A 26,081-nucleotide genomic window follows, 5' to 3' on the forward strand; every position below is an offset into this window, starting at 1 on the left:
AGCTCCATTGTCCCGGTTATCTGCACTTTGTTATATTTGATCAGGCAGGACTGCGTCCGGGACGAGAGCTCCCGCAGGGCCGGGCGGCGTGACTCAGCTCCGGGGCCACCCAGCTGCCTATAGGTGCTGAGAAAGGAGGCCCTGGTGTCCCTGATGGGTGAAATAGGGCCAGATGCTGCTGCCCTCACCTGGCAAAGAAAGACACTCAAGGACATAAAGACACAGTTTATTCAGAGGCCATCAGACCCCAGGCACCACCAGGATGTGTCTGGGCTGTAACTCCCCCACTCCCAGATCTGGGCACTTGGGGTCAGCTAAGAAGGTGGGCGGAGGTGGGGAAATGGCCATAAACCAAAGTAGCAAAAAGGTACCCCTGTCCAAGAGGTCAGAGACTAGGGTGGACTCCAAGGATCCTGTGGCCTGTACTGAACCTGAGTATTGACCCTGATGACCTCTGAACCTGAGTGGCCCTGATGCTTGGCAGTAACCTGTGTCTAGTTGGGTGTTCTGGTAGATTGCCCCAAAAAGGGTTCTAATCTGCCAGGCTGTGCAGTTTTTCCTTATAGGAACTCTTAGAACCCCCAACATTGAACTCTCGAGAAGGAGTGAGTCTATCTCCTCAGTCCTGGGCCATTTGTTCAGAGTGCTAGGATGGTCAGAGATGGTCCTCGGCTTCCTCATCCTCAGGCTGAGGGTCCTCCGGGTGGCAGGTGGCCTTGGGCACATCCTCTCTGTGGAGCTTGGAGAGTAGCCGGGCTGTCTCCTGGGTGATCTCAAAATGCTTGGGCAGTGGGGTGCGGCGCAGGGGGCTGCTATCAGGGGAGGCAGCAGCAGGGCCTGGTCCCCTCCTCCTCAAGCTCCCTTGGGGCCCTGATGTGACAGGGGTCTCCTCGCACAATTTGGAAGCCACTAGGGCCAAGCTGGACAGCTGGTGGGTGACAGGCCGCACTCCTCCCCGGGGATACTTTACTGGCTGGCGGCTGAAGTAGCCACGGGACTGTGTCCCCAGGAGTGAGTCCTCAGGGCCGTGGCTGGACACTGGAATGGGGTGGTCATTGCTGAGCATCATGAAGTCTTCTGGATGTCGCCCCCCCTGAGAGTCATCTCTCTGCCAACTACCCTAGGCAGGGGTACCCCCAGAACTCCTGGGTTACTCCCCAACACACTCACCTTCCCCTCTCTCGTCTTTGGTGTCTTTGGCCACTTCCTCTCTCTGGTCACTCTGTGGAGTTAGAATCTGTAGGGAGAAATCCAAGACCAAGACCCCAGCAGTAAAATCCCAGTTCTTTGAGACTCTTGGAGAACTGAGAGTTTGTTCCTAGACATGCAAGTTCCTTTGTAGTTTTGGTGTCTGGAGAGAGATGATGCCCTTAACAGTGTCCTGCTTGTCCTGCTGTGCAGAGCAAAGTTATTGGTCTCAACTGTGGGCTCTGTGAGGGCAGGAATGCCCTTGTTCAGCAGAGGGCCAGGCCAGGTTGTGACTTAACCATCTCCACACTAGGATGAGGAGAATCTCCTACCTGCTCTATTCTCTTACACCTGTTTAGCTGTATATTCTTACTGTTGTGCTTTTAGCTAAATGCTAATAGCAACTGGAGTTCTTTGTATGTGTCAGACACTGTCCTGAGCACTTTCTGAGTCACTCTAGTTCTCAGAGTCTCACAGAATACTTGCAGCCCTTTTCCCAGCTCGGGAATGGCAAGAATCTGAGGGACAGGGAAACCCCTCTAGGAGTCTCATCTGTAAATGGTTTTCACAAACAGCATCTACCACTCAGGGCTGTGGTGAGAATGACAGGAAGCCTATAAAGTGTCTATGCATAGTAGGTGGTGGCCCACAGACCCCTTTGGCCTCATTTTTGACCCTTCCCCTCATTCGGAGCTGTGCCTTGGACACACCAGGCATGCTCCCACCTCAGGGCCTTTGCTCTGACTATTCCCTTTGCCTGGAACACACTTACCCTGATCTTCACCTGGCTTATTTCTCCTTCACATCCTCCCAGTCTTTGCTCAAATCCACCTTCTCCATGAGACCTGCCCACACCATCCTACTTACTGCTGCAAACTGTCCATCACCTCTCACCTTGGTGCCCCTGATATCTCTTACCTTATGTTACCCTTTCTTTTCTCCATAGTACTTGTCACCATATAACATCCTATATAACTAACTCTGTATCGTATTTTTCTTTTTCTGGTTTCTTTCACATGAGAATGCAGGCACCAAGAAAATGGGGTCCTTGAATATTCTGCTCACTGATGTATATGTAATACCTAGAACAATGCTTGGCACATAGGTGTTCAATAAATATTCTGTTGAAGGAATGAATGATCACCCTCTGCAGGGCTGTATCCTATTGTTACTCCATTATTACCACCCCTCCCCAATTCCATTCCTCACTTTTCCTTCTAGAATGAGCACAGGTTACATAAGGAAGGAATGAAAGAGAAAATTTTAAAGGGAAAGGAAGGAAGGAAGAGAGGAGAGAAAGGAGATTAAGTGGAGAGAAGACCCTCCCCATGTCTGTGGGCCCAGCTGGTTCTTACCTCGGTGGGCATGGCCTCAGGATGCTTCTCCAGGGCACTGTAGGGCTCAGGGTCTGGGTCTGGGTCTGGGTCTGACGGTAGGGTTGGGAGCAGGGGATCTGGGGCAAGGTATGGGGGTGGTGGCTGGGTGCTGGTTGTGAGGGGCCCAGGGGTCGGGCTGGGGTCTTGAGGCGGGAGCTCAGTGGCCAGGGGGAGCTCATCCATCCCAAAGATCTGTTCATAGTGCACTATGAGGAACTCGACAAGCTGGGCCTGGTACCCGAAGTCCAGGAGGCAGGTAACAGAGCCAGTGCCAGCTGTCCCAGGACCATCTGGTGGCCGCAGCAGCGTTGGTCCAAACACAATGCCCAAGTTGTTGGCAGACATCTTGTTTTCCTCAAACTGTGCAGCCACCCTGGGGATGGGGTGAGGAGAAGGGTAAAGGCACAGAGTGCCCAGTCATCACTCATCCGGTAGGACCTGAAGGCCAGACTAGTGGCAACTTGCCCATCACGGGTCAGTGGCCCTGGTCATTGTTTGAGACCAGCAGCTACATACCCAGCGATGAGGGTCAAGAGTAGACACCAAAAGTCAGAAGTCATGTATTAAGGTTCAGAGCTCAGAAAACACATGCAAAGGTCAGAGGTCAGTGTCAGGGGTCAGTCCCAGGGGTCAGTAGTCACATGTCCAGGGCAGGGGTCACAGATCCATGCCTCAGGTCAGAAGTCTATTTCAAGGTAGGGATAGTGCACACCTGAACAGATGAGCCACCATGTGCCGCAGGGTGTTGTAGTTAGAGCCAGGCAGCTGCACCAAGAGGGTCTTCAGCAAGCGAATAACCTCAGGGCTGGGACTGGGGTTCCCAGGCTCATGCCCAGGGTTAGCATGCAGGGTTTTAGCCAGAGAGATGAAGGCATCGTAGAAGTGGAAGGGAACCACGGGGTCAGTGAGCTGGAGGTGGAATGGCAGAGGGGACATGGGTATGGGTAGGCTGCAGAGGGTCCTTAGCCTAAGCCTGCCCAGCCCCTGTCCCTGCTCCCTGAGCACCTACCTCCTGGAGGAATCTCTTGAGGACACTTGAGACATCATGAGGTGAGTTCCCGGACAGGTCCACCAATGCTCGGCCATTCTCAAAAGCCTGGCATAGCCGTTCCACACGGACCCGGGACCCGCTGACCCGATAAATGCCCTGCAGGGTAGGGTGGGAAAGAAATACCTGGGTTGTAATCCAGCCATGGAGAGGGTCAGGCCATTGCTGGGGGTGGTCAAATGTCAAGGGTTAAGGGTCAAGGTAGCACCTGCACACCCAGAGCGCGCTGTTCTATCTCTGCCGTGCACCTGGTGACTACAAAGGGCACCTCCTCTGGGAAATCCCTGGGCAGCTGCAGGAAGTCGACCCCAAAGAGGGCTGTCCGGGCTGGGAGCCGCCTGTGTCCACAGAGGATCAGCAGAGTCTCAAGGCAGCGCTTGTGGCAGGTCAGAAAGCACTGGGGGTGGTGGTGGTAGCAAATTCATTGGTAGCAAATAAAAATTAATTTAGAAAATGTTTTGCATAAATAAAGAACAGATTCCTTAAAAAAGAAAGCACAGGCATGGGGGGAGGTCACAGGGTCAGGGAGGTCATTGGGGGTCAGCAGGAGAAGTGAAGGTTGTAAGGATCCTTAGGGAAAGGGAAGCTCATGGGAAATCATTGGACCAGGGCTGGTGCCAGGGGCAGGAAGGTCACAGGAATATCAGGTCATGGAGGTGCCTGGGCTCAGGGAGGTCACTGGGGGTCAGCAGAGAGCACTGGGTCATCGGCCCGGGCCACACCTCCTCACATTCGGTCCCGCTGACCATGAAGGCCTCACACTCTCGGCACTTGGCTGGGCCCCTCAGCCTCCGCAGCCGGTGGGTCTGGGCTGCGCTGGACAGTGTCCACTTCCTGAAGGGGCTGCCTGACCCATTCTCAAGTCCATCTCCCAGGTCTGCAGGAAAATAGGGTCAGGCGGGCATGGTCCACCCCCACCCCAGTCCTGTCCCACCTGCTCCCAGCCTCACCAGGGTCTCGCTCCTCAAAGTCATCTGAAGACTCAGTGCCTGTGGATGAGACCTTCGCCAGCCGCCTTGTGCCAGGGCCTGGAGTCAGAGGATCACAGAAGTTGGGGTCAGGGGAAGTTCCAAGGGTAAGGAGACCATCCTGCTTTTCAGGCCTTTCAGAACTACCCACAGATGTCCTTGGGGAAAGGATCGGAGGTCAGGAGAGGGGTCAGACAGATCAGAGACTGAAGAAATAGGTCAGGAGTGTGGGTACATTAGAGGTCAAAGGATGGGTTAGAGATTATACATCAGAGCCTGGTCTGGGCTGGAAGATGGTCAGAGGTTAGGAGTGGGTCAGGGCCAGGTCCTGGCCCCACCTGGGCTGGAAGTGGGAGAGTCCAGGGATCGAGACTCACTGCCACCTCCCACGCTGTCCACATCGCTTCCTGGAGTGGGGCCTGGAGTCCCTAGGAAGGGACAGGTCAATTAGTACGGCCCTTGCCCCAGCACCACTCCTGCCCGCTCCTCACTGTACTCACCCTGCCAGCCTATGCCTGTGTCCTCCCAAGGGCCTGGTTCAGCTACACTCTCATCCAACCGTGGAGGTGGGGGGCCGGAGAACTTTTTTCTTGTGTCCAGAGGGGAGCTGAGAGGACAGGTTTGAGGGCTCTGAGAACCAGGACACTGGCCAGGGGTGACAGCACCCAGGGACCGCATCTTGGATCCAACTCCAAGTACTTGGGTCTGTAAGCCCTGATATGCACAAGCATCATGGCCAGTGCAGTAACCTGAAAGTCCCGATCCTCCCAGGACTGGGACAACCCCTGCTCCCAAATGAGAGCCTTGGGTACTAAACCCAAGTACTGAGGCTTTGAGTTCTCTGACTCTGAGTTTTCAGCCCCATGGTGCCAACAGCTGGCACCATCTCTGGGGCTCCTTCCTGATTCTGCTCTTAGGGGCCCACCTGTGTGGGGTAGGAACAAATTCCTGGAAAGAGAAGGCAGGTGGTGGGGGTGGCAGGGCGTCTGGCTGCAGTGTTTGCACGAACTCCTGGTAGCGCTGGCCCGGCTCGAAGGGCGCACAGCACTCAGCCAGGGCGGCAAAGGCACGGGGACCACGCTCTGCTTGAGCTCCTCGCAGGTGGAACAGTCCCAGGGTCACCTGCCAGGAGACCACAGAGACCGGGCATGAGAGATGGGGGGTGGAGGCAAGAAACACCAGCATAGTCAAGGTTTGGGGTTAGGGTGGAACATTTGTAGGCAGCTTAGGGATGATGGCAGTCACAGGGAAAGTGGCTGGTCAGAGCTGGGCAAGATCATCCTGGGGACAGGACCCCATGGGAGTGGGGCCTAGGCAGAGGTGCAGTCAGGGTCTGGGGCGGGAACTGGTTGTCCATGGAGATGGAGTGAGTTCTGATATCCTGGAGGCAGTTTAGGGAGAGCAGGGGGGAGAGGAGCTCAGCTGGGGGTAGGATCTTACCCGCCTCATCACTTCGTCCCCGTGCAGCACCAGCTTGCGTATGTGCGACACAATTCGCTGCTTAGTGGCCTCTAAGTCCTGCTGCCTCGCATTGGCCTCACGGACACTAGCGTGGTACAACGCCTCTGCCTCCTGTGCCTGGAGACACCAAGGCCGGGGGTGCATGTGGGAGACAGCATGGGGCGGGGGACACTGAAGCGCTGGGGGGGGGCATGGGGCAGGGTCACCACCTTGGCCTGGGCCTCCTCTCGAGAGCGCCGCCGCCTCTCTTGCTGTTTGCTGGGTCCCAGAGAGTTCTGGGGGGCTAGGTCCTCCAGGGATGCCTGGGAGCGCACCCGCAGCTCCTCGCTTCGCTGTCCATACTGGAGCTGGGCCCTCCGCAGGGCCTGCACCGCCTCATTCTGGGGGCAGGGCAGGGCAGGAGCATGGTCAGCGCCCCTTCCGCTCCTCCCCTGGCTCACCCTCATCCAGCCTGGGTCTCACCATCCGCTTCTGCTCTTTCATCCACTGCTCCTTGAACTCCTTCCGCCACTTCTCAATCTCAGTCCGTTTGGCGGCCAGGGGCTGGCAATGATGGGGGATGGGGTGCTGCCTCAGGGCTACCGGTCACTGCACTCCCTGAGGCCACGTGCCTTTCACCCTCTGGACCCTTTTCAAGGTCTGCACTCTCTCTGGGGCGGGGGAGGGGACCTCTCACCCAGACCTGCTCACCCCCACTCTGTGTCCCAATAAAGAGACTTAGTGGTCACCTCATCCTTCCTGCCTTCACCCAGAGATGCCAAGAATCTCTTCTTGGGGAACACTCAGTACCTCACCTTGAGCCCCACCAACAAACAAAAGCACAGTTTTGCAACTGCTCAGGAAGCCTCGTTTGAATCTCTGCTAGGTAACCTTGGGCAAGTTCCTCAGCATCCATGGGCCTCAGCTTCCTCATCAGCAAAAACGGCCCTGATGGTAACAGTGCCTTCCTGCTGGGAGGTTGGGAACAGAATATGCATGGACAGCATGGCTCCCTCACCTGGTAGTAGTCTCTTTTTTGCTGGGCCACCGTCTCCAAGGCCAGGGCTCCCAGGCTGAGGTCGTGATCCAGAAACAGGGTGTAGATGTACTGCAGTGGCATGTGGCTCTGGGGGCGGGCGGGGGGGCGTTGGAGGATGCTGAGGATCTAGGGGAGGTTGGGCTTGGGTTCTGGAGGGATTGGGCTTGCGGGGGGCGATGGTGGGGGGGCTGGTCATGGTTACCTGCTGTTGAATTGACACCTTGCCAGCCTCGGCGATCTTCATAACGCTTTTGGCAAACTCCAGCTCTGGGAGGAAACAGCAAGGGTCTGAGTTGCGCAGGGTGTGGGAGCTGCCTCGAGCCTGGGGCCACGTGGAAGGGACTCTCACCAAGGCTGGCTCTTTTCTCCGTCCAGGCCAGCAGCTCCTTTGCATAGCGGCTCCAGGTCTTGGCATAGTCCAAGGCTGCGTCCACACCACCCTTGGTCCGAATGAGCCTCAAGTCCAGTTCCTCCCCTGGGGCAGACAGGTGGACCTCTGACCTCTGAATCCTAAACTCCCTTGGAACCCTGACCTCACTTGAGCCTCTAGACCAGACCAGTGACTATTACCTACACCCTATGACTCCCCAAAATACCCTTTTACAATGACTTGCAATTTTACACTGATTCTCCACCCAGACTATGGGCTACTTAAAGGCAGGGGCTCAGTTCTGCTGTGTGCACTGTAGTGCCCCGGGTACATGGGACAGGCAGTTGGTGATGACTTGTTAAGGGAAGAACTTCTTTCTGCCCCCACCTCCTGGCCTCAAACCCCCCTACCTGTAAGGGGTGCAGGACCCTCCAGGGAGGGGCCACTCCATTGACTGGTTTCATTGGCCTGAGCGGGAGGGAGAGAGTGTTTAGGAATATGCAGGGCAGGGGCCCACCTCCTTAAAGCCCCTCCTCCTGGAGGCCCCCTCCTCCCTGCCCGCCTCTCACCACAGTGGCTGTGGGGGTCTTGTCCAGCTCTGGGTCTCCTGAAAGTTCAGGGTCTCCAGCCAGCATCTCAAGGGTCCTGGGAGGTAAGGGTATCAGGATACCACCCTCCACCCAGGCTGTCCTGCCTAGGGGTGCTGAGGATCCCAGGGTACTTTGGTGGATGGTCCTGGATACCACCTCAGTGACATCTCTTGTATCTGGGAGGTCTAAGGGATGGGGTTTGGGGGGAGAACCACATGAGCTTTTTTATGGAACTTGAGACATAGTTTGACAGGTTACAGGTAACTTTGGGGTTCATGGAGTGGGATTAAAGGGATCTCAAATGTTTTAAGGGGTCACCAGAAGTATATGTGGGGGTTCTAGGACCACTATGGGGATTTCCAGTAGATTTGGGGGGTTGAATTTTGGAAGTTTTGGAGATCTTGGCAGGATTTGGGGGTGACCCAGGCTCAGACTCACACGTTCCCCAGTGAGATCTCAAGGTTGTCCAGGCTTCGGAAGATGTCACTATACCTCTTCCTGCTCTCAGGAGCTGGGGGGAGTCCTGGGAGGGGAGGGGAGTGTTACACATGGGTACACCGAAGCCTCCCTCAGTCCATAGAACCTTGGCTGGGTGTTTGGAGGGTGGGAAGAGAGAAGGAGGAGAGAGACAGAGTTCTGGTTCTGTGGGGAGTGTGGAATGGGGTGGGTGTCTGAGTTGGAAGGGAGGGAAAGTGGGCTTGGGTGGGTGGGGCTGACTCAGGGCAGGCAGATGGACTCAGGTACAACCCAACACAGAGAGCAGAGACAGCCATAAACATATGGGCTCAGAAGCAAAGAGACAAAACAGATGCCCCAGATGCAGTCACCCTGTCCCCAGGGAAGAGAGCCAGCTTGGCAATGGAACCACGTGGACCTCAGACCAGACAGATGGGAATACACGTGGGAAAGACAGGCACAGAGCTGTGGTAGAAACACTGGCGGACTGAAACCACGAGGGCCATAAAGACTGAATGATTGACAACATGCACAGAGTAGACACAAAAGAAAGCCTCAAACACAAGTGTAAACTTGCTACATTTCTGCAACAGCTTCCCCCTGCACCCCCTCTTCCATGGGGCCCAGATCAGCATTGATCCTCCCTGGGCTGTGGAGCAACCCAGTGGGGATCCTTCATTGGCGCTCTCTCCCCTCTCCATCAGCAGTTGTGACACCCTGCCCCCATCACAAATATCAAAAGCAGAACCAGCCACTTCCCCTTCCTGGGCCCCTTCCCCCAGGCATCCGGGGTGAACACTCCAAAGGGGGAGGGGGTCAGGGACTGGTGTCCCGGGCCCCTCTAGGCTTGGGGGTCCGGTGCCCACAATGGAGGAGCCCTGGCATCCTCCCCATTCAGGAACTCCTTTCCCTGCTCTATGAATGGAGAGGGACAACCATGGCCCCTCAATTTAGGAAGCGGGGTATGGCCGGGGATGCCCCTCTTGGATCCCGTATCCCGGACTGCCTACCCGGCTCTGCTGCGTCCATGGTCCAGGGATCACTCGGTGGGGACGGGGACTGGGATGGGATCCCGCGCCGCACCCGCTGGGCCTAGCCCAGATTTCCTGCTGCAGCTGCCACCAGCTTCCGCGTCTCCCCGCCCCAAGGCTGACCACGCCCCCACTCTATCACCCCAACACGCCCTTGCTGCAGGCCACGCCCCCGAGGCTTCGAAGCACTGAGGGAGTCCCCTGCCCAAGTGGTGAGCGGAGATGCCCTAGGGCCAGTGCCTGCTGGGCAACCACCAGACATAAACACTCCAGGGCTCCATCCTGACCAGATCTTTGCATGGCCCCAAAGCCCCAGCACACTTCCCCAGAGTCAGCCTGTTTCTGACCCTTTCACATACCCAGTTATAGCCCTGCTCAGGGCTCCTTGGACCCCAGAACCCATCCCAGATCGACTAGACATGGAGCCTCTTGTGGAGGCCTGCAGTCCTGCCCAACTACAGCCAAATCCTAAGTTCCCTAACACTTTGTGGCTGGAGACCCCTGGCCTGGGGGACTCCCATCAACCCTCAAAGCTAGATCAGGCTCTTGAGGCTCAATTGTAGTGTAGCCAGAAGTCCCAATTCTTTTCAGGCCTGGGATGGGATGGGGTGGTGTTGAGGGCAGCACAGAGACCCTGCCCTGGGCCCCTAAATCATCCTTGGCAAACCTAATTCCAGAGTGCTCCCCTTTAAGTCACCTCAAGTTGTCTCAGGGATTTGGCATCCCTCTACATTCCACCTGACCACAGCAACCCCTCTTCAGGCTGGGGTCTGGGGCCACTACCCATCCAGGACCTTGGCCAGCCTGCGCTCATGATGTTCACAGGCACCCACAGCCAGTCCCTGCTTGCTTCCCAAGGCCTTCTTCGGACTGCAGGCAACACTTCCCTCACTGGGGAAGCCAGACAGGGGTGGGCTACTGAGGATGACCAAGAGGGCAGGAAAGGACTGAGAGCTCCCCAATCAGCACTGGTGGGGAGGGAAGGCTCATATCCAACTGGCTCTCAGCTCTCACACTGCCTATTCTGACATTCCTCAGCTGTAGTGAGTTAGCACCCTTTGAAAGGAAGGACTGTCAGTATGAGGGCAGAGCCAGGCTGCTGGGTGAGTGTGGCTGTGACTGAGATGTCAACAGCACCTAAATGGCTCAGGACTCCAGGGCCACAACCTGACTCAGTATTCTAATGATGTGGACTGAATTTCCTCACATCTAAGTTATCATGTGGGGAAGGCATGCTGTCATTTTGCGTATTACTGAAAAAGAAAAATGCCATAGATCCTAAGACTTCCCCTAGTGCCTGAGGTATGAAAACAAGAAGCTGAAATATGGGGGTGCTTATTAAACTAGGAAATATGCAGAGCACTCTGTGTTGGAAGCTTGACCCATGCAAGCCCTGACTTGTTGCAGAGGGTGTCGTTAACCTCACACAGCCCTCTGGGAGGGTGCTAGGACCTTCCTCGGTGAGCACCCAGCCTCCCAGTGACCCCTTGTGTGGTATAGACAGAGATGGAGACAGGGCTTCTTAAAATTGTGGATGCTGCTTTATTTACCAAAGGTGCTGGCTGGGGGCTGGTTCTGCCAGCCAGGCCCTAGGACAGCCATGGGGAGAGAGAGGAGTTGGGTCCCAGCTCAGTCTTGGTGGGTAAGGCTGGGCTGGCCTTGCCGTGGGGGCAGTGTTCCCTCCAGGGGCCCACATGGGGTCCCTGCACAGCGGTAGCAGGGTGGGCAGTGGGTGCTGGCACTGCTGTCTCAGGAAGGCACTTTCAGCTTCGGGGTCCCCAGGAAGAACTGCAGGACGCGGTCGGCCAGGAGTGCCAGGCAGAAGTCAAGGATCAGGACCTGGGCGATGACCAGCTTGAACTGCAGGGCAGGAAGCGATGATGAGCCGGATGCCTGCCAATGGGCCCAGGTCAAGTACTGGGCCACATCCACAGGGATACTCACCTCCACGGGGATGTCTACAAGGCCAAACTGGCTGTTGAAGTCAGGCGAGGAACCGAGCAGCAGGCCCACAATGGCCAGGAGTGACACAGCCAGGCTCCACACCAGAGGCTTGTTCTCAGGCAGGCTCTCCATGAAGGGCGGGCCCTGCAGGGACAGAGCTGTGTGCTGTAGGGGCTGGGTGGGTGGACAGGGCATGCTCGGGTTAGGGCTGGAGCTCACCTTGTAGTTGATGGCAAAGGTGGCCATCTGCATGGCCATGGCCATAATGTACACAGTGCTGTTGACCAGGCTTGGCTCAAACTCCTTGTACAGGTCCACAAACTGTTCCTGCCTGCAGGACGCATGGGGGTCAGGGCCCTTCTGTTGTTTCCACTGCACTTACACATTGCCAGGGCTCTGACTGGCCTTGGTTTCCCCAGGCCAACATCTGCACCTGCACCCTCCTCCCACCACATGGATGCTGCCTCCTTTGGGTGCCCTGCTACTGGGGGACACTCACTTTTCAGGGCTCCGGGCCTGGGCCTCGCTGTATAGGTAGACAAGGCTTAGGAAGTGTACGCAGAACTGGAACAGGACCGTGAGGATGGTGTACAGGTTGAAGATGTTGGGCAGGGGCCGCTCTCGGGACAGGGTCTTGAGGGGCTGCAGTGGTGGTGGAGGAGTTAGGGCATGGCCGAGTGTCAAAGCCCGGAGTGCCCTGGGCCGGCCGGCCAGCCAGCCAGCCAGCCAGCCACCATGCCTCCTGCAGGCCCGGTGCAGAGCAGTCACTGCATCCTGGGGCCACAGGTTGGCACCAGCCTCCAGAGCCCTGCTTGCCTGTGGACAGTGCTGGGGCCCAAGTTGTGCTACTCTGAAAAGCCTCAGTGGGCTCTCCCCTTACCACCCACTCCCCATCTACAACGTGGGGATGACAGTTCCTACCCTGAGAGCTGCTGTGAGGAAGAAAAAGATGACATCTGGAAGCACCTCTAACAGCCTGCCCTGGTTGGCCCAAGTGTCCCTTGCCATGAATCACCGAAGCCTCTCAGCACCTCCAGGGCGGGTGGCATGGTTCAGAGGCAGAAGTGCCCTTGGGTAGAGCGGGAGTCATTGCTTTGCCTGGGATCCCAGCCCACCTTGGAGCGGGAGATGAAGAGGAAGCAGCCAGCCAGCAGCAGCCCCTGCAGTGTGGCCTGGAAGTCGCTGAACTTGACGCCTTCCAGGTAGAGGACACTCTGACTGTAGGCCAGGATGAGGGCATTGAGCGCCAGTATCTTGAACATCTGTAGCGTAGTCACAAGCGTGCATCGGCCCTGCTTGATCACGTGGCAGACTGCATGGATTGGGGGAGGTAGGTGTGAGCATGGGTGCCATGCAGGCATGGACATGGGTGCCAGGCAGGGTCAGCAGGGGGACAGGGCAGGTGGCGGGACTCACTGCACTGAATGGATGAGAGCTTGGAGGTGAAGGGTGCCGCGATGCTGGCGTCCCCCAACTTCACGATGGGCATGCTCTCATCCTCGAGGTCCCGCAGCACCTGGCTCAGGCGGTCCTGTGGGGTGGGTGGCAGTAGGTGAGACCTGGACACAAGGGGGTGCCAGTGCCCCTCTCCCAACACTCACCCTTTGGGAGGTGGGCTGCTCCTCCGGGGGTGGGAACCCCAACCTCTGCTTGGCTGCCCTGGAGGTGGCCCTGACACCACTGTTGCTCAGGACGGGACTGTCGCGGGGCCGCCGCTTCCGTTCAACAATCCGCTCTGGGGCATTGGCCAGGAGTGCAACACCTGGGGGTGGGGGGGTATGTGACTGTTAGGATCCAGGGGAGCCCACAGCACCAGGCCAGAGCGGGGTGTCTGCTCAATGCCAAAATGATGCCACGGGCCTTAGAGCCAAACCTTCCCATTTCACTGGACCTCCCCAAGGAATACCTCAGAGAGCATTTTATCTTACTTTCTATAAACTACTTAAAAATAAAAACACCCCCCCCCCCCAAAAGCACGTAACACTAAATGGATCAAGACTCACTGAATGCCAAGAATCATAATCCTAAGAGATGAATAATACTCGATAAATGTAATCGACAAGTAAAGCAGATAAGTATGTTCTGTTTACAGAGATCCGAGGCTGTGAACTGCTGGCCAATGCTTCAGCTCCAGTTATTTGTCCCCACTTGTCCCATTTCTCCCTGGCCTTTGCTCGCATGGTGCCCAGGGGGCCTGAGCAAACTAAGTCACATTTGCCCCACAATGCTTCCCTGGCTCCCCAAACTTTCCCATGGCCCTGGTGGCCTCAGCCATACTGTTCCTTACACACCTGTATCCTTCCTGCCCTTGGATCCCTGATCCTATTAGCTCCGCCCTATCCTTTCACTGTCCCATGGGGGGGTTAGCCCTTAAACTGGAACCAAGAGGTAAGTTAACAGTCATGGGAGGGAGGTGGGAAAGGGAGAAAAGTTCTTAGAATGGGGAAGGCCTTGCCCATCTGAGGAGCTGAAAGGAAAGCCTGCCAGGAGCACAGAGATCTAGACACACTGAAGAAAGGCCACCACTGCCATGTAGGCCAACAGAACAGTGAAGGAAGAAACGGCTCACCCACGTCAGCGTGCTTCAGGGCACCCACGTCATTGGTGCCATCCCCACACATGAGAGTCACGTAGCCCAGCTCCTTCAGGCTGGTGATAACAAACTCCTGTGTGGGCAAAGGACCAAGTGAGGGCTGTGTGTCACCTTAGGGCACCATCTACCCCTGTCACTCCTGCACTCACCTTCTGTTTGGGGGCCACTCGGGCGAACACCTGCACATGGGGGATGAGGCGCAGCAGCTGCTGGGGGTCCTCGGCTTGTAGGTGGGCCAAGCCATCGCCTGTGAGGCACAGGGCATGCTCCGAGGCCAGTGTCTTCGGGGAGCCTTGGACCAGGGGTAGCACAACACTGCCGTCGATGGAGCACCACTCACAGGGTCGACCTGCAGGGCCAGTGCCCAGGTTCAGGGATAGGGCTCAGCCACCCAGGCAGACCCCTCACGCAAACTCAACATGTCTAGTCCTAATCTCCCCTTTCTGGAGCACCATCTTGACCTCTACCGTTCCTTACTCCTCCCCCAAGCTGCATCTACACCTACCTGAGCCTTGGACCCCTGACTGCTCTATAGAGGTTGTTCAGAACACTCCAATACAGCTGAGGGAATCCCAGAACCCAGGGCCTGAGACCTCATGAAGGGGACAAATTCCAACCCAGGCACACCCCAGGCCTATTACTTAATTAGCCCCACCCTTGTGGCCTGCCTGAAACCCCATTCTCCCAGGGATGGGGCACTAGAGACACTTCCTCTGACCAGACACTTGCTATCTACTTCTTCTTTCCAACTGGCTGGCTTACTAGCCCACCTGGCACTGGATGGCTCACCCTGGACTATATCAGCTGGGCAGGAAACTAACCTCCACCTGGTTTTTGTTATTGCCCTTTTATTAGAGCAGCTTCACTTGTCAATCAACAGCCCTGACACCCACCTCTCTGGGTTGCCTGCCTACAATCTCTGGCCTCTCAAGAGCCCAGCACCTGGAGCTGGACAGAGCCCTGGGACTAGCAGTGCAGACTGGGAAAAAGGCCAGGAGGTTCCAGAAGCCACCCTGGCTGGGCCTTACCAACACCCTTCCCTGGCTTGTAGCCCTGTGACACCCTTGGTGCATGTTACCCCCTAGCCAGGTCATGCACTGGGCACCATCTTTCAGTATCTGACACCCCACCCCACCTGACAGAAAGTGCTGGGGCTGGAATGGCTCTCGGTTGGTCTGACTCTGGGATACCACTTGCAAACAACTGAGTGGCCAGTGGCTGGAGTCAGGCCATCCAGGTTCAAATGCTTAGTCACAGTGACACCAAGAAAAATGGGTGGGTGGGTTCACATTTCTCTATTTCATTGTCTATAAAGCTGGGTGCCAACAGCTGCCCCAGATGCCTTCCTCCTAGGTGGCATGGGGATGGCAAGCCCTCCTGTGTAAGGTGAAGGGATGATGTAACATACACCAAGCCCCCTGCCCAGGGCCTGGCCATGCCGAGCCCGAGCCCCAGCAGTCCCTGAGCTTGGGAACGGAGTATACTTGCTGTGCACACGCAGCCTGTCAAGCCCAAGGTGGGTGTGATGATATGAAATGTGAGATTCTGTGACTATAATCAACTGCCTTGAGATTACAAGTCATCACTGACCCTGGAGCCAGTGATTAACCTCCTGCTGCCAGACACAAGTGCAACTCCTTAGCCAGATGGCCTAAGGAGCAGGGCTGTGATCCACAGGTCCATGTCACACTGCTGCCACCATCACAGGTACTTAATGACACTGGGTGTGCTCACTCAGGCCTGGCATGAAGGAGGGCAACTGGGATAGAAGCTTATCTTTGGTCTCAGGATCTGTCCAGCACCCAGGCACTCAGGGTCTCACCTTTTTCTGTGGGAGGCTGCAGGATCAGTGTGTGTGCCTTCTCAATGAAGTGTAGTTCCTGGGCCACGTGGCAGGCAGTAAGTGGGTTGTCACCGGTGATCATGACCACCTAGGGAGAGGGGTGAAGGCTCAGTGGGGCAGAACTACAGCCTGGAGACCTGGTGCGTGAGTCCCCTCTAAGGAAGGCTACAGAGGGAGGTCTTGGTCCCCTACTGGGGACTGGGATTCCAAGGCCACAGTCTGTTCCCACTTGGGAATGTTTTATGAAAACAATACATGTACGTTTGTTTTTCTGAGAAAATCCATACCTTTTCTGTGCAGTATAAACTATGAACCAGCTTTTGGCATGGACCTTCTTAGTTTGGTAGCTTCCTAAGAAGTTGTGTTTGGGGTGGGTGAGAACCAAAAGCTCCAGCCTCCCAGCTTAGAGCTGATGAGGCCTGCTGAGTGCCAGGTGGGGACTGATCATTTTATCATTCTGTGAGAGTGCTCACTTACCTCCCACACTCTAAACTGCATCCTGAGTTCCAAACTAGATAACACAAACTACCAGGACAAATGGACTAAAGGCACTGAGAAAGATAGATGTGATCTGTCTGGGCATTGCTTCCATACCCTCTACCCAGCCTCAGCCTCCCAAAGGTGCTGCAGGCCCCAAGAAACACCCACTTGCCCCACTGAGTGTGGAAGTGTCCTCTGCTGTCACATCCTCCTCTCCGTAAGGACGAGCCAAGACCCACCCGCCCACCTGACTGAGGGGCCAGGTATGGAGGGTCCAGCAGCCATACCCGGTGGGAAGCATTCTGGATCTCCCGGATCACAGCCTTGGAATCAGCCTTGAGCGGGCAGGAGACCACAATGAAGCCGACGAACTTGAGGTTGCACTCCAAGGCCTCCCGCTTGACCTCCCGGGCCTGTGGACAAACATGAGGTGCTTTCATGATCATGATCTGTCCCTCCCTAACTTCCCAAGCCCCAACAATGTGCTGGGTGGGGAGGTCAGAGAAGGACTTGTCCTCCCCTTTAACACAGGGGCTTGGCAATGGTTGGGTGATCCCGATCCCCATCCCCAGTGGTGCTTCTACTCCCTGGTGTGGGCATGGCATGTCGTCACAGGCCCTGTGTCTCTGCTTCTACCAGAAACTGTTCCTTGTTAACCACCCAGCATGCGTTCACCCAGAAACCAAAAAATGCCCACCCTCATGAAGCTTGTTGTCTACTGGGGAGGAATGTAGTAAGTAAAATCTCAGAATCAGAGTGCTGAGTGCCACAAGACAGATGAAGACGGGAGAATAGGGCAGGAAAGGTCAGGGATGGCACTGAGCAGGAGTGGCTCTGGGGGAGTTGTGATCAGGCATGTATTCTGGAAGGATCTCTTGGCCACTGGGTACAAACGGCATGGATGAAGGCCAAGGTGGAAGTAGGTAAAGGAGTGTTGGCAGTGGGGGTAGAAGAGCTGATGGAACTCGGGGGTATGACTAAGAGCTGGAGGTGTCCTCAAACCATGCAGTAACCAGGTGGCTGAGCTGGGCAGGGTCAGAGCTAGACTGGAGACAATAATCCAAGATGCCTCCTAATGTTTCCCAAGGGTGTGTGAGGACACTTGGGTGTGCGGGTAGGAGGCTAGGTGGAGGCAGCTCTAGGCTCCAGGATGGGAAGGGGTACCATGGAGAAGGGACTGAGGACTGAGTACCACCTAGAGTCTCCAAAGGTAGAGGCCAGGGAGGAGAAAGATGAAATCGTGCTTGCTCACAGGCACAGTGAGGGGACAAGGTGATACAAACACAGGTGGGGGGCAGGGGAGAGGCTGGCAGGTAGGGAGCCTGGGCCCTTACCTGCTGGTGGGTGAGGTGTCCCAGCTCCTTGTACCCCAGAGCCAGGACGCGGGCTCCTTCCCGGGAAATCTCCGTGTGGATGTGGTGATAGTTGGGTGGGCACTGGGAGAACTGCAGGGAATGGAGGGGGACGTCACGACCACCTCACACTGACCTCCCCCCTGAACCCCAGGGCCGTGCTCAGCTCACCATGGAGTGCAGGGTTTCAGGGGCCCCCTTCACAGCTGAGATGTAGCAGAGGTCGGTGGAGCCCAGCTTCTCGTAGGAGGCGAGCACGGACATTCGCTTTAGGGCACTGGCAAAATGAAAGCGCTGGTGAATTTTCAGCCCCTGAGTTTTAATACTTCGGGGGAATACTTTCTCATCTGGAAACAAATAAGTACGAGTCCTGAGGGCCTTCGCTCCAAAGAGGCAGCCAGGCCCCCGCCTGTCCCTCCTTCCTCCCCCCATCCCCAGACCCGGGGCCTGCGGACTCCTGGCTCCAGGGGAAAAGAGCTGGGAGACCTGGGTCTGGAGGACCCTACCCCATAGCTTTGGGTGGGGTGGGGACACCCAAGAATGCGGTACGCCCCAAGTCAGGGGTGCCTGTACCCACCCGCCAGCCTGAGTTGGATACAGTTGTCTCAGGGGTCTGGCTTGCCTGCCCAGGAGTGTGAGAGCTGGTGGTGTGTCTGCATTGGGCCCGAGACTCTAGCCCCTCACCTTTGGTCAGTGTCCAGTCCACTGCTGTCAGCATGGCCTTCTCCAGGGGATCACCCACCAAGGTGCCATCGTCTAGCTGCATTAGGGAGTGGCATGAGGCCAGGGCCCGGTGTGTTTCTACAGGGATGTTGGACACAGGGGTCACCTCCTTTCCATCTCTGCAAAGAAGGGGAATAGCTGGTTACAGGGTGGAGGGACCCTTGGACATTGCCAATCAGGAGGAGGAATGGGGCCTATACTCTGTGCCAGTCACTTCAGGGGCAGCAGGGGTGTTGATTTGGTCCTTGTGACATCTGCACTTGTCTCACGGACACTTCCAGAGGTCATGTGGCTGCTTGGAGCCCAAGGTGATTCCTGTGCCACTGACACACTGAGACTGCACAGGAAGCCCCTTGGATCAGACCTCTACAGTAGGGCCTCTGACAGGCCCTCACTCTGGGGGTTGGGTGGGCAGCTCTCAGGCCCTTGAGTTCTCAGAAAGCCCACTGCTGCTGGCTGGGCACCTCTCAGCCCAGGTCTCCATGCTCACCTGAGCCCAGCCACACCGCGCACCACCAGGCTATCGCTGGTCAAGGTCCCTGTCTTGTCAAAGCAGCAGACCTCCACCTTTCCAGCAAAGGGGATCCGGAAGGGCTCCGTACAATACATGTCTGAAAGGTGGAGCCAGGTTCAGGGGTCCTGCCAGACGCCAGCCCTTGGCACCCCAGTCCTTCCCCAGGTACTCACAGAGCTTGGCCAGGGCGATGAGGGAGGTGTTGACAGCCAGAGACAGCTCGATGGGCAACTCGGGGGGTACTACTGACGTGAGGATGAGTGTGCATTCCAGAAACAGCTTGTAGCGGTTCCGGCTGGGATCCTTGGTGCCTGTGGAAACAGGGCCTGCCAGCCTGGGGTGGTGGGCATAGGACCAAGCAGACAGGTGGGGAACGTGGTGCTTACCTTCAATCCATACGTAGGCGGCTGCCGCGATGGCAAAGACAAGGAGAAAGAGGATGAAGACGAAGGTCTCCAGGTTGTTCGCAGTCACTCTCTTAACCCCAAAGAGGATCGTGCGCAGCAGCTTGCCCTGGAAGGACGGAGTCAGAGGCCTTTCTGGGGGCTGGGGTGGTGGCCTCCCCTGCTTGAGGGCATCAGGGCCAGATCCTCCCTTAGCTGACAGAGAGCACCAGCCCCAGGCCCATCAGTGAGTCCTGCAACACACCACACAGATGTTCCAGGGACCACATGGCTATGTGGGCAGCTGCAACTGGGCCAGGAGCTACAGAGACCGACCAGTGGCCAAAGCCTGGAGGTGGGGGAAAGAAGTGGCTGAGACAGGTGCAGGAGTTCCTAGGTCTGGCCTTCACCTCTGTTAGGCAGTCTACTTGTGGTTTAATGAGTTTATGGGCTCAATGTTTATGACCCCGAAACACCCGGCAACAGCTGGTTTGTGTCTATTCCCCACAAGACCCTCAGCTGGGATAGCAGGCCTGGTCTTGGGCTTGCTCCGCATGGCCTCTGGCCCAGTACCTGCTGTCAGAGTGAGCTTGTGGGGTGGACGTTCTGGGGTCTAAAAGGGCCGCCATCTTGAGTGTCCACCACCTGCCATGGAGCCCACTCTCCCCAGAGTCAGGCAAGATGCCCCACCTGAGAAGTGTTGAATCCAGTCCTTAGGACGTAGGCCACGCACCCACTGTCGACTGCTGTGGAAACAAGCAGAACCAGTGTCACTCTTGTCTATTTGTCTGGATTCCCTTGTGGCCAAGCAGACATGGAGAGGGTGGGGAGGTGGAGCCAGGACACTCCTCAGAAACCCCCAAGGCACCTACGCTTCAGGCCTGTTGTGGCCTTCTGGGGGGGGATGTGCTGCACCACCTTGGTGCCCCCAAAGATGACATGGAGCCGGGAGTCAGCCTGCAGGTCCAGCACCCGGTCGGGGCTGAGGTCTTCAATGGGCTCCTGGGGAAGAGGGGAAGACAGTGAAGCTGACGGTCAGTCCCACCTCAGCCTCCTTCTCCACCCTGTCTCCGGAGAGCTGAACCCTGGGGCTGGAGGAGCCCATCTGAATCTCACTGGGGACAGAGGCCCCAATTTGTCTTCTCTCCAGTTGCATATTCATCAACTCTCTGTGACCCTGCACCTGGCTTCTCCCAGAAATCACACCCTCCCCATTTCTCTTAGTCCACCTCAGTCTGATATCTCAAGGCACCTGAATGTCCCAACGCTCTGGGCTTCTCATCTCCTCTCCCCACCACCACTCAACTTCCCTTGGTCCAGGGCACTGGGATTGGCAGCTCTGTCCAGATGCTGCACCCGCTCTATCTCCTGCAGCCTCCTGGGCCAGAATTTCATCCCTCCTCTATGTATGCCTGGACAGGATCCCAGCATTCTCTTGGCTGGTGGCTCCTCCAAGAATGAGTCAATGATACATCTGAGTGGACCGAGGACTCCCCTTTCCCCGCACCTTCATCTGTGGCACTGACTCCCCTGTGAGCATGGCCTCGTCCACGATGCAGCGGCCCCGAAGCAGCAGCACATCACATGGCACCAGGTTATCCTGTGGTGAGCGACCTGCAGGGTAGCACCAGAGGGTCAGGCAGAAGCCAAGGCTAAGGTGCCACCAGGAAGGAGCTGAACTGAGCCTCACCAATGGAGACAATATCCCCGGGAACAATCTCGTCGCTGGCAATGGGCCTCCACTTGCGGCTTCGGTAGACCTGAGTGAGATGGGGTATGGTCAGTTTTGGGAATACATCTGTACCAGGCCCACCACAACCTCTGGGACCCTGCTGGCCACACCTGGATTGTGTGGGGCTTGTTGCCCATCTTCCGGATCTCGGACATGTTGCGCATCTGCTGCTGCACCAGGGAGGCCTCGAAGGCCACCAGCATGGACAGCGTGAAGACGCTGTAGTACCAGTACTCGTCCAGGCACCAGAGCCCCACGCAGAACACCTGCCCCGGGAACATAATGAGGATGCTTGCTGAGGGCTGGACGTACGTACACCGAGGGCCACTCCACCCATGGACTCTGACTCATAGGACAAGGAAGTTGGTGGGTTTGGAATTGGACAGAGGTCATTCTGGCTGTGAAAGCCCTAATGAATGGGGTGGAGAGAAGGGCTGGAGCTGCTGTTTTACCTGGAACACAAAGAAAGGTGCTGTAGCTCTCTCCTTGAACAGCTCTGAGAAGTCAGGCACCACCATCTCAGCCCTGCAAGAAACCAGACTCTAGGCCCTGATCATGGTGAGAGGCCTCTGAGGCCCCATCCTGACACCTCTACCTGGAGGCACTACAAGCCTCCTCAGGAAATGGGAAGCTCTCACAAGCTTCTAGACCGGATGCTCCATTCAACTATGGGTCTCCTCTCCCACTGGGGCAGGCATGCTGACTGCCCTGAGCCCTGTGCTCTGCAGAACCTAGACAAAGGTTCTGAACTGGCAACAAGCTCTTCATGCAGCACCCCCACCCGAGTGGGGGCTAGAGAGATGAGAACCTATCATCTGGACGGCAGACAAATCAAGTGGAGAAGGAAACTCTGACTGGGACAGAAGCCCTGAAGCTGAAGCTGCACAGAAGAGGCTGGGCCGCCAGATGCCTCTAAGCACCTGGCTGAAATACAGTGCCTGAGCCCATTCCACTCTGGAGAGGGGAGGTATGGAGCCAGGATTTCCCCCAAACTCCCTGAATAAAAGCATCAAAAATGTAAGAAAGAGGGGATGGGGGTACTAAGGGTATGTTCTGCAGCATAATGTATAGTGGGCTCCTGGATGTGGGATATGATAAAGAAACCACAATGGCCCCACTGTGGTAAAAATAAACTGAGACTCACTCTGTATTGTGTCCACTGACTTGAAATGAGCCAGGACCTGGGGTGGGGGTTTGGAGAGTGGGGACTGGTAAACATTTCTTATAAATCTTCCTATTAGATTGACAGTTGTGGTAAACAATTAAGTCTGGAAAGAGTTCCCTATAGGTGCTGAGGGTTATCAGGATGACTGTCACAGTGGCCAGGGTGGGGGCTCTGAAGTTCAGCCTTGCCCTCTCCCAGGCACGTGTCAGCACTGGCAGTTTTGGTGAAGGTTAAAGGAGAAAGTGTGTACATAGCACCTGCCATTCTACCTGGAACAAATAAGAGTTGACCACTGACTTCTTTTTTATCACCATTCTGTAAGTGCCGGGATGTGTATGAAGAGACCAACAACAAACTACATTTAAAGAAAGAATTTAAAGTGAATTGGGGAATTACAAAAAACAAGACAAAGATGAACAGCCAACTCTTGTATGCCATGGGCCAGGCTCCCCAGGAAGGGCTCCTAGTAGGTTCTTGTCAGCAGACAAGTTCAGGGGAGGCTAGAATAGAGCACATTTCTCAAAGGGGGCCACTTTCACCTGGGATGTTTTGTTGAAAAGGTGGACTCCTCCATTCCACTTCTCAGGTACCTCGACCCAGGAGTTCGAAGGGACAGGAACAGGAAAGGGGCCACCAGCTGGGACAGTGGAGGTCTATGACCACAGGCAGAGGCTCAGCCCTATCAGCAGGAGGGACACATGGGGACCTCAAAACTCACTTGTTACTCCCAAACTTCTTCTCTGCTGCTCGGATCTCTGAGTCCTCCTGAAACCCTCTGCTGCTCTGGTAGTAAGAGAAGGAGTTTCCCACAGGAAAGGCGACAGGGAGGAAGCGCTTCTTCTCCTGGGCGTCATAGGAATACTTGATCTTCTGGAATTCGAAGGAGAGCACCTCTTGCCCATCTTCACCCTGTGGGAGAAGGCTCGTCTGTGCTAGAGGCCCCTGACCTGGGATGTCGTTCCTGGGAATCTCACCCAACTCCTACGTTGGGCAGCCTGGCAGGTGGTCCCTACCTCATCTCGGTGCAGGGCCACGAGCTCAGTGGAACCATTGTTGGGGGTCGGGACCACCTTCACGAAGGTCACTTTGCTGGGATCGTACTCCTGTGAGAGGCAAAGTGATGCTGCTGAGCCCTTCTCAACCCCCACGATAGGAAGAATACTGTCGGGCAAGAGGTGCACCCTTGATACATGTGAACCAAGTCCTGTCACAGCTCACCTGGTCCACTGCTGCTCGGCTTCCTCCCCCCCGCCCCATTACTATTCTTGCCGTGTCCTCCAGCAAGGAAGAGCAAGAAGATTGGAGACTCACCCTTGACTCAGCTAAGGGGCTTGGCATGTGCTGTTCTCTCTGGGAAATGTGGTCATACAGCTTTCATGCCATTGCTCAAGCATTACCTTCTCAGGAGGCCACACTTGGACGCCCCACATGAAGTTCCATCACTATGTTCCTATTTCGTTTCTATTTTCTCTCTTTGGCACTGAGTATAAGTCTCCCCAACTAATACCATGAAGGCTATGGGTTTTGTCTGTATTGTTCACAGCTGTTTCTCAGCACTTAAGATGTGGAAGCACCCAATGGAGCTCAATTAGCACTCCCTAAGTCATGGGCTGCATCCATCCCACTGCTGCTCTGCCAGTGTGTGTTTGTGGGAGGGAGAGTGTCACAGCAGTGACCATGAAAAACAAGACCCCACCCCTCAGAGAGTTCATGGGCAATGGAAGCAGGCAGAAAATAACAAACATATATCTAAGAACTCTGGTAACGCCATGGAAGAAAAGTGCAAAGTGCTACATGGGCCAGCTCCATACCAGGAGCTTTGCAGATACCATGTTTCTTCTCACAGTGGCATCATGAGGTAGGTGTTAGGGTTCTCACTTTACAAAAGGAGAAACTGAAACCCGGAGAGCAGAAGGACATGTCTGAGATCTCTGATGCAAACCCAGATCTGGCCTAATCCCACAGCTGCTTAGCTCCTCCTTGTTCTCCATCCTGGGAAAGGACGTTGTCACTCTTTTAAGCTGCATGCCAAAAGGCAGCCGGAAGTTTGGGTGTGTGTGTGTCAAACTCCCCCTAACCCTCTTCCATTTTTCTGTCCCTTGCTGGGGTCTTCCATTGTACTGATTTCAATCTATCAAGCCCAAAAGTTTGAGCCCCTCCCCTTATATACAGCTTGTTGGATAAAGGAGATTACGCTCTTAGAAGAGAAAGAGTAATCAGTCCACATTCAGAGTCAAAGATGGGGGCTCCTGTCCCTTTCTGCAGCCCTTGGTGCTGTTCCCTTTCTCTGTACTTTTAGCGGACACACACCTGGGATAGGGGGAGGATGGCTGGAGGCTGATCTCTTCACCCACTGCTCCAGACCTGCGGGGGTCACCTGAGGCAGGCCTGGAGGATATCAACTGCTGACCCAGGGCAGCTCTTCCTCACCCACACCTTGGGGCTAAGGGTCACATCCTGACAGCAGTCCAGACCGTCATCACCCTCATCTTGCAGACGGACATAAAAACACCCAAAACAGTTAAGTCACTTGCTCACAAATAGCTCCTTCTTGCTCCTTTTAAACGCTGGTATTAACTGCATTTCAAGCTAGTTTTGGTCGCAGGAGGAGAGGTCTCTGAGCACTGGACAGCAGGGCTGAAGTCCAGTTTTCAAACCAAACTTTGCACACAGGAAAACCCACCTGGCCGGGCTAGGCTCGTATGTTGAAAACCACGGTGGGAGGCAGACAAGGAAGACAGGGCTGTTTCCAGGAGAAACCACCGAGTACTCGCTAAGATGGGGGCCATTAAACAGCGACATATGTTGGGCCCTGCGCTATGCTTTTTACAGGTATTCCCTTATGGAATCTAAATGCCAACACCGGGGAGGAATTCCAAAGAAAGGAAGTATCTGTGCCGGGGTCGCGCAGCAAGGGGGCACTGGTACCAAATTATGCCAGCGCTAAAGGGTATAGGGCGCCGCTGGGGACCCAGGCCCAGCAGATGGGAGGCCCGGGCCGCCGGGGGTCGACGGGAACGCCGCGGCCGCGACCTGCCACGAGACCCGACACTGTGGAGGCCGGGCTCCTGCCCGCGCACTTACCGGCGTGCAGGTGAGCGCGCAGTGAGCGTGCACCGACCAATGCCCCGAGAGGACCGTGAGCGCGTGCGCGAGGCAGATCGTAGCCAGCACGAGCAGCGCGGCCTCGGGGATCTGCGCCCAGCTGCTGCCCCAGCCCCAGCAGCCGGCGGCCGCGGCGCCCAGCCAGGCCGGGTACAGCAGCCCGGCGAACGGCAGCACTGTGAGGCGCCGCAGCAGCGCCAGTCGCCGGTACGGCCATACGGCGGCGACCAGTTCGTCGCCGCTCGCTATGAGCGCCGGCCCGGCGGCAAGGAGCGTGCGCGCCTGCGGCACGGGCTTGGGCTGTCCGCCGGGCCGACCCCCACAAGGCCGGGCCCCGCAAGGCAGCGCGTTACCCACTGCCGGCGCCATCTTTTCCAGCGCCGCGCTCGCTTCCGGGCAGAGGCCCCGCCTCACTCTCGAAGTTTCACTTCCTGTGAGCTCTGGGCGCCGCCATGACAGCCCACAGTACGAAGAGCCCGAACGACGAGAGGGGCTAGATCCAGAAGTGGCAATTCAGGGTGCCGCCATGACAGGTTTGGCCGGAAGGAGAGGCAGGGCGCCGCCGAGACTGAGAGGATATGAAAGGGCTGGGGCGCCTGGCGGTCCTGCCACGCCTGACCGAAGCCGGAAAAGATGAGGCCAGGAGGGCTGGGCGCCAACAGGACAGCCTGAACCGGAAGCGGCCGGCCCTCCACGGTGATTGCACGGATGCCGGCCGGTCCGGGAAACCAGCCTGGGGAG

At 56.4% G+C, this 26,081-nt stretch overlaps 2 protein-coding genes across 5 annotated transcripts; both read right to left on the bottom strand.

Annotated features, from left to right (window-relative positions):
* Positions 1 to 210: 210 nt before the first annotated feature.
* GMIP (GEM interacting protein) lies at positions 211 to 9,620 on the bottom strand (the record flags this gene model as incomplete). 3 transcript variants are annotated; one of them, XM_081136447.1, is made up of 21 exons in its annotated part: positions 211 to 1,038; positions 1,171 to 1,237; positions 2,544 to 2,937; positions 3,277 to 3,473; positions 3,574 to 3,711; positions 3,821 to 4,009; positions 4,335 to 4,489; positions 4,563 to 4,640; positions 4,919 to 5,008; positions 5,081 to 5,187; positions 5,506 to 5,702; positions 6,021 to 6,158; positions 6,251 to 6,421; positions 6,504 to 6,584; positions 7,039 to 7,146; positions 7,262 to 7,326; positions 7,409 to 7,534; positions 7,840 to 7,897; positions 7,999 to 8,074; positions 8,458 to 8,542; positions 9,486 to 9,620. In XM_081136447.1, the coding sequence occupies 21 exons, from the start codon at positions 9,502 to 9,504 to the stop codon at positions 656 to 658; spliced, it is 2,922 nt and encodes a 973-aa protein (XP_080992573.1). In that variant the 3' UTR covers positions 211 to 655. The 3 variants fall into 3 exon arrangements, with proteins under 3 accessions (XP_080992573.1, XP_080992574.1, XP_080992572.1); XM_081136448.1 differs by lacking the exon at positions 3,277 to 3,473 and having other exon boundaries at positions 3,829 to 3,950; positions 9,486 to 9,607; XM_081136446.1 differs by lacking the exon at positions 9,486 to 9,620 and having other exon boundaries at positions 8,460 to 8,569.
* Positions 9,621 to 11,025: 1,405 nt separating this feature from the next.
* On the bottom strand, positions 11,026 to 25,771 carry ATP13A1 (ATPase 13A1). Of its 2 annotated transcripts, XM_081136392.1 has the most exons (26): positions 25,320 to 25,766; positions 23,249 to 23,338; positions 22,954 to 23,144; positions 21,523 to 21,595; positions 21,181 to 21,336; positions 21,029 to 21,098; positions 20,846 to 20,952; positions 20,211 to 20,340; positions 20,029 to 20,084; positions 19,342 to 19,468; positions 19,129 to 19,266; positions 18,932 to 19,052; positions 18,403 to 18,560; positions 17,890 to 18,065; positions 17,701 to 17,811; positions 16,654 to 16,779; positions 15,866 to 15,974; positions 14,193 to 14,392; positions 14,020 to 14,116; positions 13,052 to 13,212; positions 12,867 to 12,981; positions 12,566 to 12,762; positions 11,950 to 12,092; positions 11,670 to 11,781; positions 11,451 to 11,594; positions 11,026 to 11,366 (listed from the first exon to the last, which is right to left on the bottom strand). In XM_081136392.1, the coding sequence occupies exons 1-26, from the start codon at positions 25,707 to 25,709 to the stop codon at positions 11,256 to 11,258; spliced, it is 3,609 nt and encodes a 1,202-aa protein (XP_080992518.1). In that variant the 5' UTR covers positions 25,710 to 25,766; the 3' UTR covers positions 11,026 to 11,255. The 2 variants fall into 2 exon arrangements, with proteins under 2 accessions (XP_080992518.1, XP_080992519.1); XM_081136393.1 differs by lacking the exon at positions 11,670 to 11,781 and having other exon boundaries at positions 11,451 to 11,624; positions 25,320 to 25,771.
* Between the last annotated feature and the right edge of the window lie 310 nt (positions 25,772 to 26,081).

Source organism: Miniopterus schreibersii (genome assembly GCF_964146895.1).
Source record: "Miniopterus schreibersii genome assembly, chromosome: 4".
Classification (NCBI taxonomy): domain Eukaryota; kingdom Metazoa; phylum Chordata; class Mammalia; order Chiroptera; family Miniopteridae; genus Miniopterus; species Miniopterus schreibersii.